Raw genomic sequence first — 18,059 nt, forward strand, 5'->3', positions numbered from 1 at the left:
ACCCGGTACCTCTGCACTGTGAAGCCGACGGGCTAACCACTGGAGCTTTGTACATGTAGTCCCTTGAATATGAAAGATCTTCACTAGCTGCCAAGTCATGTATGGGGAAACTCAGCGTGGGGGCGGGATAATTTAAATCAGCCCTACTGTTGCGCCACAGTTGGGCAAAAATTCTGAATAGCAAACTCACAGGCACATTTTGGGGAAATAATTAGAGAAAGATTTATATCGCTGTCACTGTGTGGACAATTTCATCAAGCGATCAAGAATGTGCAAGTTTTTAGAAGCTAAACATTGTTAAACGTTTTGTTAAAAGTTTTGCAGCCACTCAAACTCATAATCAAACTCATTGCAGGTCTGCTTACCTTTTGGCTTTGGCATAATGGAAGGTGCAATAATAATAATAATCTAAACGATAGTGCCTCTGAATCGATTGATTGTTTCAGACAGTGTACGCAGGAGGCTACTTGAAAGTACCAAGGGATCTTCACCTTCTTACCCCGGAAGTCGGAAAGTCTTGCTCATAAAAGCAGGCTAATGACGAAAGATTTGTACGGTCGATTGATTCCACACGTTCTTCTGTGTTCACTTTCAGGTGTGATGCCACAAGGACTTGACACATTCCCCTTCTCACCTCGTCCTCTCCACCCAAACCCGCCCAAAGGAAGTATTATTAGCACACAGCCTGTATTCGCTTTTTCAAGTTAAGCCACCACTGTAGCACTCTACATGTACATCATATGTGTGTGTGTGTGTTTGTGTGCATGCGTGTGTGTGTGTGTGTGTGTGTGTGTTTGTGTGTGTGTGTATGTCTCCACATGTACAGTACATAGCGTGCACAGACATGTCTATTCACTGAACACCTCATACAAGCGCAGGGACCACAGCGCTGATTTATGATTTATGGATAAACATTCCCCAGTAGACTACGGCTTTGCAGTTGCTTGGACACCGTTGGGACTATCAAGGATGAAGTGGACCTCTTGAAACACTGAGAGTGATTTTTTTTTCCCGGTTCACGTTGGGGCCAACGCTTGTGTGGAGACTTAAAAACAAAAACAAAAAACCTGCAATCAGATAAAAGGTGCAAACACAGTCAGGCATGGCGGACAGGACATAGTATACGCACATGCAATGGCACAGCCTATGTGTGTGTTTGGACCTATCGTGCTGCTGAATGTATCTGTGTGGTCTGGCTCTGAAAGACTCCAGATGGGTTATCCCTCGCCTAAAGCATATGAGCACGGGCGAGCCTTTTGCAGCATTTGTTTTAATTTGAGCCCTTTTGTCTCTTGTCTTTTCCATCGGATTGAAAGCGGACGCCTTTCGCCTCGCTTTGCCTCGCTTTTAGGCAGTGAGAAGAATGACAATAATGAGGTCTGGCGTCTGTCCACTGCTTTGCACAACACACACACACGCACGCACACACACACCCACACACACACGCAGTCCCAGTGAAAGCAGCAGCGCAAATAGCACATATACACATACAATGTGAAACGAATGCAGGAAGCCATAAGCTTTTTTTGTGTTTTCTATATATTACATGCATTTTTTATTAAATTAGCCTCAATATTATGCATTATTATAATTTTATCACATTGCTTGAATGTCCCGTTGTGTTTGTCCACAATCTGTCTGCATAAAAAGTCACGCCGGGTGGCCCAAATGTCTTGAGTCCAAATGGATATGTCTCACTCACACAAACCACAAAAGAGCAGCAATCGGTATACATTAAAATAAGTTAATCACACAAAAAAAAGCGGTGAAAGGAAAAGGTGGGATCATGTCTTGTTCAGGGTTTAACAGACCCCCGTTTACGGATGTTCTTTAGTTTAAAAAGGACAAAGGAGGCCCCAAACGGGTTGTCAGTCAATGTGACAGGCCAAAGCTGGAGCTCTATACACGTCACGCTCCGAATTCCGCAGCCGTATTGACGTGATGGACCAAAAGGCGGAGCTGTGTAGATTTTACGGACTAAAAGTCGGAGTTGTATTGAGATGACGGTCCAACAGCCGGAGCCAGATTGTTGTGACAGACCAAAACAGAAACCGTATAGACATGACAGACCGTGACCGACGCTGTACTTGACGGTCGAAAGCCAGATTCGATTAATATGATGGGCCAAAAGTGGATCCGTATGGATGTTATGAACCAAAAGTATCGAGTGCTGATTTTTTTTTTTTTTTTTTAAACAGGAACGTTTTTGTAGTCACAGTTTAGCCCTTTGCCTTCATTGAAAGTGTCAAAAGTACACAACCTAGCCTTAGGCTTCATGTGCACTCCGTCGTAAATGAATGACTGGGACTGCCTCAAGTAAAGACAAACTGCATGACAAATACCATATTTATACCTTTATGTCAAGTTAAAATCTCTGTCATTACATCAATCACTACCTCTTTATCAGAACACATTAGTAACCTAACATTACAGTCTTATCTTGACACTTTTGCAAGTGTATTTATTAATAAGTACATGTTGGGGTTTTTTTGTGTTTTTGGCTAACCTGACACCATGTGTTACGGAGGCCCCAAATATGAGATGGGGATTTTTTTTCTTGGCCACAAAATAATGCAACATGCATACATTATGCCTATTTTGCGGCAAAAATATAATAATTTGTGGCCATGAAATACGGTCAATATAGTCTGCACATGAAATACTAATTTTTAAGCAAATGGACCGCACATTCGCTACGAATAGCAATGCAGCTATTTGAGACGTCGGTTGCATTTCCATGAAATCCCCAGAATGAGGCTAAACTATCAATTTGGAGGAGAGTGAGGTGAGTTTCTCATTGGCTTAATTAAAGCATTGCATGCTTGGAGCATATTTCGAGCGCACCCTAGATTTTCATTGTGCTTTTAAAATTTTGGTTTGACCTTTATTTTGCTCATATTTTAAACTTCTATTGTTTTCTCATTATAATAAGACCGATCAGACCTATCAGGATGAGGCTAATGGTTTAGCTTTACTTTTGACTGAGTTAGCTGTAGCAGTACAAAAAAAATTATTTTGATATTCCTTTAAAATTCTGATTTAACCTTTATTTTTCAGATATTTGCAATGTTTGTGTTCCCATTAAATCCTGAGGGATTAGGGTTTAGCTGTTTGCTAGCTGTACAGCACTGCTAGATGCTAAGCTAGTGGTAACACTCATCATTCCACATTAGAGTTGCTGAACTCATTTATCACTGTAAATCCTTTCTAAATTATAGTTGTTAATATTTTAGAAATGTTTGGCCCCCAAATATCCAGAATGAGACCGGTTGTTTAACTTTGCTTTATTCTAAGCTGGCTATAACATCTTAAAGGCTTTATATTGCTCTTAAAATGCTGGTTCAACTTTTGTTTTGCGGCTATTTGAGGCTGATTGTTCTCCCACTAAATCCACAGAATGAGGCTGGATAGCTGTAGCAAAACTGGAGTTGCTTTAATTTTTTTCCCTTAACAAAAAATAAAATAAAATGACACATCCAGCTTCCACACTTACACTTTAGTGCGACAAAGCCATATAGGCTCATGTGATAATAAAAGTTTTTTACTCGATAAGTTTTCGTTCTATACAGCTCAATATCCGTCCATCCAGATTGCACTGTAGCAAAAAGCACATACAGTAGACAGTAAATGCTATCCTTGCAGAAAAACCACACACAACAAAAACATTCCAGCGGAAGGAGACGAGGTGCTGAGCTCTCAGGAACGCCAGTGGGGGTAGGGCATTTAGAAGTCTGGATGTTACTTGGTCATGTCTACAAATGTTATTTTAATACTAATTCCAAGCAGGAACGAACATGTTTGATATTTGGGCATCCAATCATGTCTGTATTTGTGTGCTTTGCATCTGCACAGTTGACTGTAAAGATCCCTTTGTCCAAATTATGTAGTGATGAACCTTACTAAACGTATATGACGTTTTATAGCCTCTTGTCTATGACATAGTGCATTCCGTAGCGCAGGGGTTCTCAAACTTTTTGGGTCCGAGGACCCCTTAGAGGGGACATCTTTTTCCCCCTTCATAATCCCAACACTAATTAAACATAACTAGCAGGAATTGAAATATCCTAATTAAATATAACAGGAGGGAGGTGATTTTAACAGGCTAATGCACTTTGAGTTGCATTTTATTTTATGTAAGAGAAGCGCTTTATAAATAAAGTTTGATTGATTGACTGAGAATGCCACAGGAATTTTAAAAGTTGCCTATCGTAATGTTCCCCCAATTTATTATTATATTTTCTTTCCAGATGTTTTGGGGGAATGTCATGAAAATAAAGTTCTAGTTCATTAAGGGAAAAAATGTAGTACTCTATACAAGAACATATTTTGTTGGGATTAAAATACATCATTTTGTAAGGATAGTTGTATGTCTCAAAAGAAAGTAAAAATACTTAGATAGCCAGCATTAGTCAGCATTTAATAAAGGAAGTCATACTTTTTCAAAAGAAGTTAAAAAAAACTATGACCAGTACTCATTTTATCTGGAAAATATGCCTTTGTTCTAAAAAACAAAATAGGGCTGTAATCTTGAAAAAATTGTATTTTCTAGAGAAAAGTAGGACACCTTTTGTTCTTAAAAAATTGTCTTTATTCTTTCCGGGATGTCAAGTTTGATTTTTTTTTTCCTAATTGGCCCAAAGCTAAGGTATGAAGAAGTAATCACTTTTTTATGTTTCACTTTACCGGCGTGCCTGTATGTCATGCATTTTGTTGAATAATATGAGATTTAATCATTTATTGCAAATTATTTTTCGGACACTCAAGTGACAGCTCACAGTCCCTCGTGGGGCCGGACACCCAAGTTTGAGAACCACTGCTTTAGCCATGTGTTGTGATTGCCGCTGCAGATACATTGTACTACTGTAACCTGAACAACTCTTTTTTGCTGCTATACCATTTGTGCCCTTTAAAAATGTCCTTGTAGAAAAACAAGACAGGTTTATGTCATACTAGTCGAAATCATCAACTCCATGTCCTCATATACAGTATACTGCATCCAATGTATTGGAAGTGATACAACCATCATGTTACAGATGTTATTAAACGTCTTATTTTTCATACAAATCTCTGGTGTTTGTCTCGTTTTACGGTGATGAAAGGCAAACAGGATTATTTTCATGACATCGTCACCCTGTGAGTTGGTGACAGGGAATCGTGTGTGTGAGTGTGTGTTTTGAGACACAATATTGTTCCCTCTCTGCACCTGATCTGTTCTGCTGAGTCAGAAGCTGCTCGAGGACAAGCTGAATACTGTTACTGCCACTATGAACAGGAGCAAAATAGTTCAACTTTATTGACGCTTTATATGAGGCTTTTGTACTTTGTTCATTTTCCCTTCCCTATTATTATTAATGATCAAGTTGACAAGTGACGTTAGAGGGAGGAGAGTAGCGTACCTGCCAACCTATCTGTCTGTCTGCATGGAAGGGCACTATTCCAGTACTGTACTATATATAGCTACTGGATGAGGGAGACAGAGAGTGAAAGGGACAGAGTGAGTCATCCATCATGGTAGAGAAAAAAGAAGTCTCCATATCTTCCTTTTTTAAACCCAGCTTTGCAGTGTTTTAAAACCAATTAAATGATGTAATCATCACATAGACTGAGGGAAATAAATATTTGATCTGATGCTGAATTTTCTCAGGCCACAACCACCATCCAACAGTCTTGGATGGTGGTTTACTGCAGTGTTTCCCAACCTTTACTAAGCAAGTATATGCAGTGGATACAAAAAGTCTTCACACCCTTGTTCAAATGCCAGGTTTTGGTAATTTCATTGAATTTTTAAGAAAATTTATTTGGGAGTAAAAGGACACAAAAGACAAACAAACAACAAACAGAAATAAGGTGGTTGCACAAGTATGCACACCGTTTTAAAACTGGGATGTGGCTGTGTTTAGAATTAACAAATCACATTCAAACTCATGTCCAATGGGAGTCAGCACACACCTGCCACCATTTAAAGTGTAGTTAAAAGTTGATTTTATTAACCCCAAGTAATTGTCAGCTTTTTTAGTAGGATTTTCCTTGACATTATTTGTAGCAGAAGCCTGAAGGTTTTGTGCTAGCAACACTATCTGCTGTTTTGAAGTGTTCAGAATACCCTGTTCCGAATAAAGAAAAATTGATGCCGCCACCACCATGCTTCTCTGTAGGTATGGTGTTTTTTCCTCGGTGATGAGAAGTCTTTTGTTTGCCCCAAACATACCGTAGGGAGAAAAAAAAAGTTCAACCTTACTTTCAGAGGACCATAACAGAATCTCCCAAACATGTGAGAACATGTGAAGAGAGGTGGTATAGAAAATGGTTGGATGGAGGTTCGAATGTCTTGACAGCTTAGTGGGTTTTTTTTGTCTGCCGTATATGTATAAAAATGGTGAAGCATAAGAGTCCCAGTAGATTTTTTTTTAATTCTGTGAAAAGGGTAAAATCCCATTTCCCATCCTTGTTGCCCGACCGCGAGAACTCAAGGTCGATGTCCTTCACCGGACCGTGACCGTGACGTGAGGCCCATGTTTGTGATGGAGATAATGCTGTTAGTTTGTTCTGTCAATTACAAAAAAAATGTCCTTTGTGCTCACATTCGACGTTTCCTGTTTGCTCAACCAGCGCTACGTACACATGTGCAGCTTCTGCTCACTGTTATCATTACATCACAAACTTAATTTCTCTCTCTTTGTAGCTCTTTCTCACACTCACATACACACTCGCGCGCGCACACACACACATTCACAGGAGCACTGATAGCATCAAACAACATGCACTTGTAGGCCAGATAACGCTAGGTACCTGCTTCAACACAGCTGCTACTACAAACCAGGGGAGGAAAATCATGGCTGGAGTATTTTAGCAAAACACAAGAGCAAGGTGGAAAAATACAGGCAGGAAAGCAGCGAAGGCCCAAGAGATGCACCAACACCAAAGCGGATGAGGGAGCCGTGTGGCAGAATACACAAGTGAGAAAAGAGGTCCCATGATACTCAAGATACAACAGTATGAGAAATGATCAGTTGCAAATTTTTAGATTTGTATAATGGTGATGGTAATAGTCAGAATATATATTTTATAAAATGCATATAAACTTAAGTATTTGATAACCGACAACTCACCCGCAATTAAAGCTCCCATAAACTGTCTGGTGAACATGTGACCTACAACCTTGTACAATTAACCAATTATGATGTTGTCTGATCTAAACTAGTCATATGTACTGTATAACAGTAATTGTTTGAGGAATCAATTTCTTACCTTCCAATCTCAAAACCGCCACTGGAAAGACTTAAACGCAGTCAACTGTTGTCAGGAAGGAGAAATGGATTACGACACCATCAGTTAAAGGTTTGGTGAGATAACAACTCTTGGCACCTTTCTTACAATGGTCATGAGAACATTAAGGGAGCCTCAAAGTACATGATAAGACCTATTTTCAGGATCTGAAGGCAATTGGGAACAATAAGTTTGGGATCTTTTGCTGCAAAAGGTACAGAAAGGTATACAGGTGAAGGGGAGCGTGGCTAACTTGCTCACGAGGGGGTCTAAGAGCTAAAACAGGTGAGGGCATATTTGTGGTCTAGGCGGGCATGCATGTTCAAGTTAAACAGAAGATGCAGGTACCAGTAGAAGACATCGGAGAGCCCACTGCTTGTTATCTTTCATTATATACATATGATTAGATGTGCATGTGCAGTACCTGGAGGTAAAAGACACCAGCCAATCACAATTTTGAATCAGTCTGCTTATTTCTCTTCTATCCTTAGCAGATATAAATGCTTCTCGTTTGGCTGCAAATTCAACATTTAAATTTCAGTCTGATCATTTGAATTATTTGTCAAAAAGTTCCAACATGCTGAAATTCCTCTGTAAAGTGTATAAAAAACTTCACTTTAATGTTTAACATCACTTAAAAAAAGATTATTTATTTCTCAATACTAAAATTTCATTTTTTTTGGACACATCTCTCCACAATTATTCTCCATAATCTACAGGTATTAACGTTTTTCACAGATGCATGGCTGTAAATTCTCGTCGTTTTAATGTAAATATGTACATTCAGAATATATAACAGGAAAATGATGGAAATGTTTTATATGTTTTACATGTTTTACATGATGGAAATGATCATTTGGACTTTTAGTCAACTGCGTGCCAGGTCAAAAACCTTTTTGCCAATAAAGTTCCAACGCCACAAAGGTAAATATGAATGTGGCGAACTCTGGCGGCAAAAACTTATCACTACGTGGATTTTGACGTCTATTAAGTCAACGTGGCAGTGACGTCAAAACCGGAAATGTTCCGTATCGTCACTCTAACCGAGGTTTGTCCATTTGTTACTTTCCCCTTACTTAGTAACTACGAGAGCAAATGGTGTAGCGTTCACAAAGTGAGTCACATTTGATTAATGTTTACAATTTCACACGTGTTATTTAATCCTACTGGGACATATTAAGTTGAATTAGTGCGAGCTAAAGCTAAATAGACTATTGTATACGAAACGACCTGTTAGCATTCTGATGCTAACGTTAGTCACAGCCGGCTAAACTGCGATCAGCTGTGACGCCCACGACGGCTTTCGATTAGAGAGACTCATCCAGATGAATTATCACTTCGGAGTAATTTAAGCATTATGTATATCGCTGATTCGTATTTATTTTGTATTTTTTGGTGTTGATCAGCTCATCAAGATAGCTGCGAGCTAAAGGCCAAAGCTAAGCATTCGTAATCGGTTTTTAGTTTTTAGTCGGTCCATGACGCAGGGACACGTCTCATCACCGATGGGACGTCTCTGGTCTTTGGGGCACATTGTTGTTGTTGTTGTTTTGTTTTGTTCGTTTGTTATCTATTATTTTATCTTGAGAATTTCGGCGCTCCTACCCACGACCACCATCGGCATATAACCGGTTATTCTTTATTTGATTATGTCCAAAGACCAGTCCAACGACGAGGACGTTGCTGCTCTCAAGGGGCTGTTAAGCCACCTACCTCGAAGCGGGCCGGTGTTGAGCGTTTTACCGGCGAAAGCATGACGTGCCGCGATCGGACTATCGAATTCCAGTCGGCCTGCAAATCTCTCCAAGGCAGACAGGTTGGTTCACCAATCGCTTTTTAATGTATTTTGGACTGTACAGCTGCAGTGTAAAAAAACACACACAAAAAAGAAACGACGACACACAATTGTGTGTGGTAGTGCAGTAACAGAACAAAGATATTTTGGACCACTAGGAAGACGACAGTTTAACCTTTCCGTCGTGTTAAACTTGAGTTTACAAGAAGTGTCGAAGCCACACTCAAAAAACAAAAAAAAATTACACATACTGTACATATCAAAACTAGCGATGTTTGATACGATTTTACTTACAACAGTATGAGTACTCAACTCTTTAGTAGTCAGCGATACCAAGTATTGATAGTACTAGTACTTTTGATATATAAAACTTCCACCCCAGCCAAAAAAACTGTATTTCCCATTATAGCATTTTCCTTCAAATTGTATGAAATAATAACGAATTTTATTGTCTGTTTTTCCATGTGTTCAAATAAAACATTTTGTGTGTTCTACACAAATGATCAGTCTTTTGTGTGTGTTCTACACAAAATGTTTTGTTACGTTTTATTAACCCAAATAAATTTGAGTGAATAAATAATTAAATAACTAAAATAAAATGAAAGAAATAACCCAGTGACCAGAAAAAGTCCCAATCAAATTCAAATTTTAACATTTTAATAGGCACCTGTCAGATATGCGTGCCCTTATTTCCTGATCATTAAACGACCACAAGAGGGTGCGCGACGCGAGTATCGATACCTTGAAACAATGCCAGGTATCAGTCTGATACCCATAACTGATATCGGTACTTACCCAGCCCTAATTAGAACTGTATCTTAAGTAATTTATCCAAATTGAAATGGATGGCAATGTTGTTGTTACAGTTACCGCTCTCCGGTAAACGTCAACAAAAAAAACATGTAACTTTTTTTCCTCCCTCCTTTAAATAAATAACAACGGTCCCTATGTGTGTAAGCATTAAATTGAGTTTGTTTTGGTCAAGTAAACATAAACTTTTTATTTAATGTTTAGTTTGACAGTAAATTTCATCTGACAGTGTCAATCCAGTGAACAGCTTGGAGCCACAGCACCTTTGAAGAATTTTTCTGTGTGACACAGTTGCTGCTTGTTGACTGCCACCACCTAGTGCCCAGAACATAAAAGTTTTGCTCGCAGCTCGACTCAAAATCATCTGAGAGACAGCTTGCATCTTGAAAAATTGTCCACTGTCTTTGAAAAAAAGTTTTGTATATATTTGTGATTTAAGTTGTATTATTATGATCAAGAAAAAAAAGTATATTTTTGAGGGGGGGATCACACTTTCAATATTAGCCATGTGATGAGAATAAAATCTTAGTTTTTTTTTAATAGTTGTGTACTGTATTTTTAAGGTTGAAATGATCATTTTACCTGAAAAATGTAGCATATTTTAGAGGTAAATCGATTTTAGACAAACTTAAATTGTACATTGTTTACATTAAACTAGGGCTGCAATTAATGATTATTTTAGTAATTGATGAATCCGATTAAAAAAATTCATTTCCATTACTTTTTACAATGTTTATTGTTAAATTACGAGTATTAGGACAATTTTTAATTAAAAAAGGTGTCTCATCACTTATCAAAATTCATTGTCAATTTGAAAATCGATTCGTTGATTATTGTTGTTAATTGAAAATTAATTGTTGCACCAGTGGATTGAAGTAACATTTTGAGGTACAGGGCTTCTATTTTCAACCATAAAATTAGTCATTTCTGGAGAATAAAGCTCTATAGTTTTTGAAGGAAAAGTGTTCAGATTATATATTGATTTGAGTAATCCTAGAGTTTCCAGAACAAAGTTGTATTTTATTTTACAAAGAATAAAGTTTAAAAAAATTACAACAAAGTTGTACATTTTCTAGAAAACCAAAATTTATTTTTTTATTTATCTCAAGAAATGGGAGTTATTTTTCAAGATTTGAGTCATAGTATGATTATCATCATACTATGGTGTTCTCCTGAGATTACAACTGTTATATTGTCGTGTATTATTGTTTTTCTTTTCATGATGGCACCATAGCTCTTGTACACATGTGATCAGACTTGTTCAAAATATGGACATATGCGGCTTTTCTACTTCGAGCTAATTGTTTCAGTCCATCTGTGATGAACATACTGTATGTTCTTCTCACTGTTGTCTCGCTTTGTGTTCCTGGTAGAATGGAGTGCAGCCCACAAAACCAGCTCTCAACGCTCTCAGGCAGCGCAGTGATTTTACGGTCATGGCTAAGTAAGTTAATCACTTTAGGCTGGTTCAAATGCGCCTTTCCTGTTTTTTAAGGGGGTAGTTGGTGACATCATTTGAGGGAGTATTTCAGCTACATTGGAAAGAAAACAAAAATTACGTTGGACTATAAACACCATCATCATCATGTTTTTTTTCCTGTGCTGACTTTTTTCCCCATCATCCAACATTTTAATGTTTTTTTTAACAAATATTTAATGACATTCCCAGATTAATATGTGAACATTTTTTGGGGGGTGTTATGTCTTGTTTGTCATTCCTTATGGAACGATTTAACCAAAGGTGCAAAAAGTGTGCACAGCAGCAATAAAATGATCAATGAGGATTGATCAGTTTTAAGTGGATAAAACTCAAAATGTTGAATATTTGATATCACAAAAGCAGGAACATGTCGATTTAATTGAATTCATTTGTAAGAATGTATCATGGCCCTGGGTTGGGCCAGTGTCAGAGAACTTTGGCTGGCCCGACAAAGTGTGCCTATTTATTTTAAAAAATAATAAAAATCACTCTCGTGAGTACAGTCGTAAATATAGTCTTAAAATGGTATTGAGGAAAATGTCGTGCATTATATAGTTAATTTTGTTTTATTGTTTACAGCTGTAATTGGGTAAAAATAAAGTAATTGAGAGAAAGAGGTTGTATAATTTTGAGATTATGGTCACAATTTTGAAAGTAGTCTATTGTTGAGAAAAAAGTGGTTTAGTTGGCTTTATATTCATAATATTAGTAAAATTGTATCCAAAATTCGAATTTATTTTCAACTTATGTTTTGGAAAACATGACTTTAATGATGTGACATATCAATATTCTTTTGTGTGTGCCCAGAAATGTCGTTTGTGGCGATATCAAGTCACCGATTGATTATTATTTTTAATTATTAATTTATTTTCCCCTTGCAGGAGAATTGGAAAAGACCTGAGCAATACATTTGCCAAGTTGGAAAAGCTAACAATTTGTAAGCTACCTTCATTGCATTCCTATCTAGTTATTATTTATGTATTATAATTATTGTGTATTTACTGATATTTCATATTGTTTTTGGTTTACAGTGGCCAAAAGAAAATCTCTATTTGATGACAAGGCAGTGGAGATTGAGGAGCTCACGTATATCATTAAACAAGTTAGTGATATATGCTTGTAGTGCGTGCGTGCGTGTGTGCGTGTATATTTTATTTGTAATGAGGTGTTATTTAACAAATTTTGTTTGCATTTTGTAGGACATTAACAGCCTAAACAAACAGATAGCACAGCTGCAGGACTTGATCAGGTCACGTGGAGCACCGGGCGGAAAACACATCCAAACCCACTCCAACACCATTGTGGTGTCCCTACAGGTAACACACACACACATATACTGAACATACATGCTAATACAATCACACAAAACGCACACACTAATACTTACTATTAATCGTTACATTTATTACAGTGTAGGAATCGAAATGCAAAACAAGCGCTTTCCATTTTGTTTAAATGGGAACACAATTGAATGACAAATTGTAAAAATAAAGGAAAATGTAATGATGAAATCTTCTTAAAATAATACATCAGTGAATAAAATAAGCTACGGTTTCCTCCCACATTCCAAAAACATGCGTGGCAGGCTGATTGAACACTCTAAATTGTCCCTAGGTGTGAGTGTGAGTGCGAATGGTTGTTCGTTTCTGTGTGCCCTGCGATTGGCTGGCAACCGATTCAGGGTGTCCCCCGCCTACTGCCCGAAGACAGCTGGGATAGGCTCCAGCACCCCCCGCGACCCTAGTGAGGATCAAGCGGCTCGGAAGATGAATGAATGAATAAAATAAAATGTTTCGATGAGGTATTTTATTTAATAAAAACAATTTATGGGGTATTTTATTTAATAAAAGCGCCCCATAGAAACAATCCTTATAATATTTCAAATTTATAATAATAATATTTGTTTTCTTTATAATTGAAATCCCCCCCCATTGAATTTATCAAACGCATGCTGCACACTCTTAGTTTTACATCTATGCACGGACTTTTGATCACACTCAGTGTTTTCTCTATTTAACATATATTTGCGTTTCTCCTCACCAGTCCAAACTGGCCTCCATGTCCAATGACTTCAAGTCAGTCCTAGAAGTTAGAACAGAGGTAAGTTGAGGCTTGCGCTCCGGTTGCACGTGGCATCTCAAGCAATGTGAGGCATATTTATCACATTCCTCGTGGTTTGCGTGCAGAATCTGAAGCAGCAGCGCAGCAGGAGAGAGCAGTTCTCCCAACCTCCTTCATCATCCTCCCCACTCATGGCCAATAATTTCAGTGAGTTTGCTCCTGTTTTTTTTTCTCCCTCACACACTAATACTCACCCAGTGAGTGAGTGAGTGAGTGAGTGAGTGAGTGAGTGAGTGAGTGAGTGAGTGAGTGAGTGAGTGAGTGAGTGAGTGAGTGAGTGAGTGAGTGAGTGAGTGAGTGAGTGAGTGAGTGAGTGAGTGAGGTAGTGAGTGTGAGAGAGAGAGAGAGAGAGAGAGAGAGAGAGAGAGAGAGAGAGAGAGAGAGAGAGAGAGAGAGAGAGAGAGAGAGAGAGAGAGAGAGAGAGAGAGAGAGAGAGAGAGAGAGAGAGAGAGAGAGAGAGAGAGAGAGAGAGAGAGAGAGAGAGAGAGAGAGAGAGAGAGAGAGAGAGAGAGAGAGAGAGAGAGAGAGAGAGAGAGAGAGAGAGAGAGAGAGAGAGAGAGAGAGAGAGAGAGAGAGAGAGAGAGAGAGAGAGAGAGAGAGAGAGAGAGAGAGAGAGAGAGAGAGAGAGAGAGAGTGAGTGAGAGATCACCAAGTAAAGATGTGGCACAACGAATATAGAGGATAAAGGATCATATGCTCCTGCTCATTCTATGTCAGGGTTGGCCAAAGTTGAGTGCTCAAGAGCATCATTAGATTTTTAGAATGGACATGTAGGGTAGGTCATTCATAGAAAAATAAAAGGTTTGCGACTGTCGTCAAGCTAATCTTAGTGGCATCCCGAAATTAGATTTTCAAACAACGCAGACGTGAAACTTCCTTGACATCATTAACATCTCGCTTAGTTTATTACCAAAAGTCCTTGAAGAGACTTTACTAAGTCTCCACAAGGGGGGAGAATGCCCCTTAAAAAGCCCAGTGATATACATGCCATGATGCCAATAGAAAATCGTTTCACATCGTATTTTTTTCCTCTGACCCGTTGCATCACCCCTCATATCAAAAACCACGACTGACTGCTTATATCCTGATCCAGTTGTGCTACTTGAGAGCATTAAAATGATTGTCCCTCTTTATTGTGCAAGTCTTCCCAAAGATCTGCTGCTGTCACATGAATTGCACTAATCAAGCCAGTTTGAAAGAATAAATCATGCTTGCTCTTGATCAGTTTTCCAAAAGTGAAAATGCATCCGTTAGATTTCTATTTTATTCCAAGACATTTTAATGCTCTCTAAGAGTAAACCTTCTTTGGCCCTGCTCGTGAAATGCTTGCGGCCTTAATTTCTCAAGCGATATGCTTTATGGAAATAGTCTCCGTTAGAAGACCCTGTAGTTGAATTCATTCTAAAAGCAAATGATTTGATTTTGTAGGCACTACAAGGTGATTAACCAGTATTTTGCACCAAAGCCTCCAATATCTTGAGGGTTTAGGGGGCTCATGACAGTTTACCATTTTTAAAAGAATCCATTTTTTTCAACCACTGAAACCATTTTTGGGGGTCTTCGTAAATCACGGTAAGTAGCCGCTCCAACTGATATGTGCAATTTTTTTCTTCTTTTTTGAGGAGTGAAATACGAAAACTACAGTTAATCATTTATAGTTAAAAATATAATTGGGTTAAAGGGCTTCGACATTCTGCTTCCTAAACAATTACAGAAACAACATATTTTGGGTAATTGTGGATGCTTATAAACTTGGCATTGGCTACTGGTCGAATAGAGTCATCAACCACTGTAGGTGATGTAGCAGTCTGGGCCATTATTTTAATGTACACCATTTTTCAATATCCTCTTTCAAGGGGGCAGATATGAGTCATTTCTAAGACTGACTGTGTGACAAGATTTTAAATCTAAACATATCTGTAGTGCTATTTCGGGCTGCAAAGTCCTTGAAATGCCACAGAAACCTGTAACACATTTGAGTTTTAGTGGTTGAGGTAAAAGCCAGCTATGAATGACTCTCCCTGTATTTGGTCCTCTAGTAATGCAAACATGAAAACATATTTTAGGGAGCCGCAAAAAAGGGGCCCAGGAGCCGCATGCAGCTCGCGAGCCGCGCAATGACTACCAGGGCTTTACAACCTCAAATGTAAAAGGTATTTCCCTGGACCGCTTACCTTTCTCAGCGTTTATATCATAACAAGCCCGCCCCTGCATTCTACTTTGCTTGCCTGCCTCTGCGTGTGCACGAATGTGAGCGCTTTGAACCCGTGTCCTGTCTTTGTTTTGCGCTCTCCTCCCCGCAGAGAGTTCGGTCTTGATGCAGGACGAGTCCCGGAGTCTAGGCGATGTGGCCATCGACATGGACTCTCAATCCAACCCCCTCCAGCTCCAGCTCATCGATGAGCAGGTTGGTTAATGTCACACCAAAAGGGCTTTGTAGTTAAATTATCCGACACAAATGAAGCAACTTCGCATGATCTCGCATACACGACGACTATTTCACACTGCACAAACTGATGTGACGTCACAGGCCTACGAATCTGCACACGAGCACTTTCCCTAAGCAAAAAAAAAGTCATTTAACTCACTTTGGACAGTTACACACAGTGATCACTGTCAAGGGAATGCAGGCAAATTTTTGACAAACTTTTGGCTTGCCTTTTCCTGTGCATGAGGTCCTATCAAGGACATCTTTAAAAAAAATAGATTTAAAAAAAGTAAAAACACAGCTAAACTTCATCAAACGTGACCATACTAGTTGAAACACTGTACCAATAATCTGATATTGTGTTTGTGGAATATGAAATAAGCAGAAAATGCACCTGTTTTTATCTCACGAGGCAGTTATTTTGCGGCGTGCTGTTGACTGAATTCAACATCACAGTGCCTAAGGGCTCGTGTAATAACCGCGTTGTTTGCTTAGGACTCGTACATCCAGAGCCGCGCAGACACCATGCAGAACATCGAGAGCACCATCGTTGAACTGGGCTCCATATTCCAGCAGCTGGCGCACATGGTCAAAGAGCAGGAGGAGACCATTCAGAGGTGAGTCAAAGACACCCACACAACTTTCAGATTGCTTTCGATGAGTGGCGGGGGTACACCAGCCTTCAGTGAACCTCACAGGGACACATGACCTTTTGCAAAAATGATCCAGGAAAGTTCTCTTTTTCCACCCACAGAGGGTTTAAGAATCAATTTGACGATGGCCTCAACTTGTCGATGAAGAGGAAGACCCGATAACCACTTTTGCACCATGTTGCTTCAAAAATGATTAAGACTCACATTGGGTCCCCACCCGCAGTTAACTAGATTATTTTTCTCAATACATTAGAGAAAATATTTTGGAAATTTATTTTTTCCACCACAAAGAATAAACTTGACTAACTGAAGAAAACAACTGGATTGAGAATCAAACCCAGAAACGTTTTTTCTGTGAGGCAGGCAGACTTAAAAAGCCCGACAATAGATACACATCAAATACTTCTTTTCACGAGCTGCCCAATTTGCATCCCGAGACACAATTTCTTTTTACTTAGTAACTGTAATATTAACAACAATTAGTGAAAAATACGACCTTTTTCTCAGGATCGACTCAAACGTGGAAGACACGCAACTGAACGTGGAGGCGGCGCACTCTGAGATCCTCAAGTACTTCCAGTCTGTGTCTTCCAACCGCTGGCTGATGATCAAGATCTTTCTTGTCCTGGTGGTCTTCTTCATTATCTTTGTAGTCTTCTTCGCCTGAGGAAGAAAGAACAGGAAACGCGGCGGGAAAAAGGCAGACATTTTGTGAAAAACGGACCTTCAAACTGAGGCTTCGAAATCCCACGGAAGGAATGCAGACTTTTAATTGTATGGAGGATTATAGAAAGCTTTTTCCACATGACAGCACGGAAGAAGTTCTCTTATAGCCCCATTTTTTGTAGCGGGTGAGTTGGAAGTTGTTCTGAATCCTACTTTGACCAATGATTCATTGTTTATGGCTATAATTTAATGGTTTGATTCTGCAAACTTTCTTTTAATTTTGTTTTTGTTTTTTGTTCTTAAGTGATAGTTCAAAGCCAAACTGTAAGCATGCTTCTAGGATCATGAATTACAGCCACAACGTCGTAGTATTGAAGTATTGTTTGTTTGTTTGTTTTTGCCAAACGTAAGTGAGCACATCTGGTGCACCAGAAGAACTTTGCCGACTGAAGCCAGAGCTGGTCCAAAGTGCTCAAGACAGCTTACTTAACAAATAGATTTAAAATAAAACTTCTTTCAAAGTGGTTTCCATGTTGGACATCAGCGCTTGTGAAGGGTTTTGTTTTTAACCCAGAAGTGACTGGACGTCCTTTTGCACACGCGCGCACACCCTTTTGAATCTTCACAGTGTACAGGATCTAATTTAAATGACCAATTTTTAAGAAGAAACAACATTCTGTCACTTTATTCCCCCCCCCCCCCCCCTGTATATTTTCTTTTTATCTGACTGCCTTACCTTTTGTGTACAAAGTGCAGATAGTTATGAATGGTGTATTGGTGAGAAAATGCATATTAATAAAACAATAATAAGGTGCTGGCATTCTTGGGATTTTCTTTTGG

General features: G+C 38.9%; 1 protein-coding gene across 3 annotated transcripts; it reads left to right on the forward strand.

Moving 5' to 3' along the window:
* Positions 1-8,240: 8,240 nt before the first annotated feature.
* On the forward strand, positions 8,241-18,039 carry stx5a (syntaxin 5A). Of its 3 annotated transcripts, none has more exons than XM_052050551.1 (12): positions 8,241-8,314; positions 8,926-9,082; positions 11,245-11,315; positions 12,233-12,288; positions 12,383-12,453; positions 12,551-12,667; positions 13,395-13,451; positions 13,538-13,619; positions 15,539-15,625; positions 15,776-15,879; positions 16,396-16,517; positions 17,061-18,039. In XM_052050551.1, the coding sequence occupies exons 2-12, from the start codon at positions 9,020-9,022 to the stop codon at positions 17,218-17,220; spliced, it is 990 nt and encodes a 329-aa protein (XP_051906511.1). In that variant the 5' UTR covers positions 8,241-8,314; positions 8,926-9,019; the 3' UTR covers positions 17,221-18,039. The 3 variants fall into 3 exon arrangements, with proteins under 3 accessions (XP_051906511.1, XP_051906426.1, XP_051906601.1); XM_052050466.1 differs by having other exon boundaries at positions 8,282-8,380; XM_052050641.1 differs by lacking the exons at positions 8,241-8,314; positions 15,539-15,625.
* The last annotated feature ends 20 nt before the right edge of the window (positions 18,040-18,059 follow it).

The sequence above is a fragment of the Hippocampus zosterae genome, chromosome 1 (assembly GCF_025434085.1).
Source record: "Hippocampus zosterae strain Florida chromosome 1, ASM2543408v3, whole genome shotgun sequence".
Lineage (NCBI taxonomy): Eukaryota > Metazoa > Chordata > Actinopteri > Syngnathiformes > Syngnathidae > Hippocampus > Hippocampus zosterae.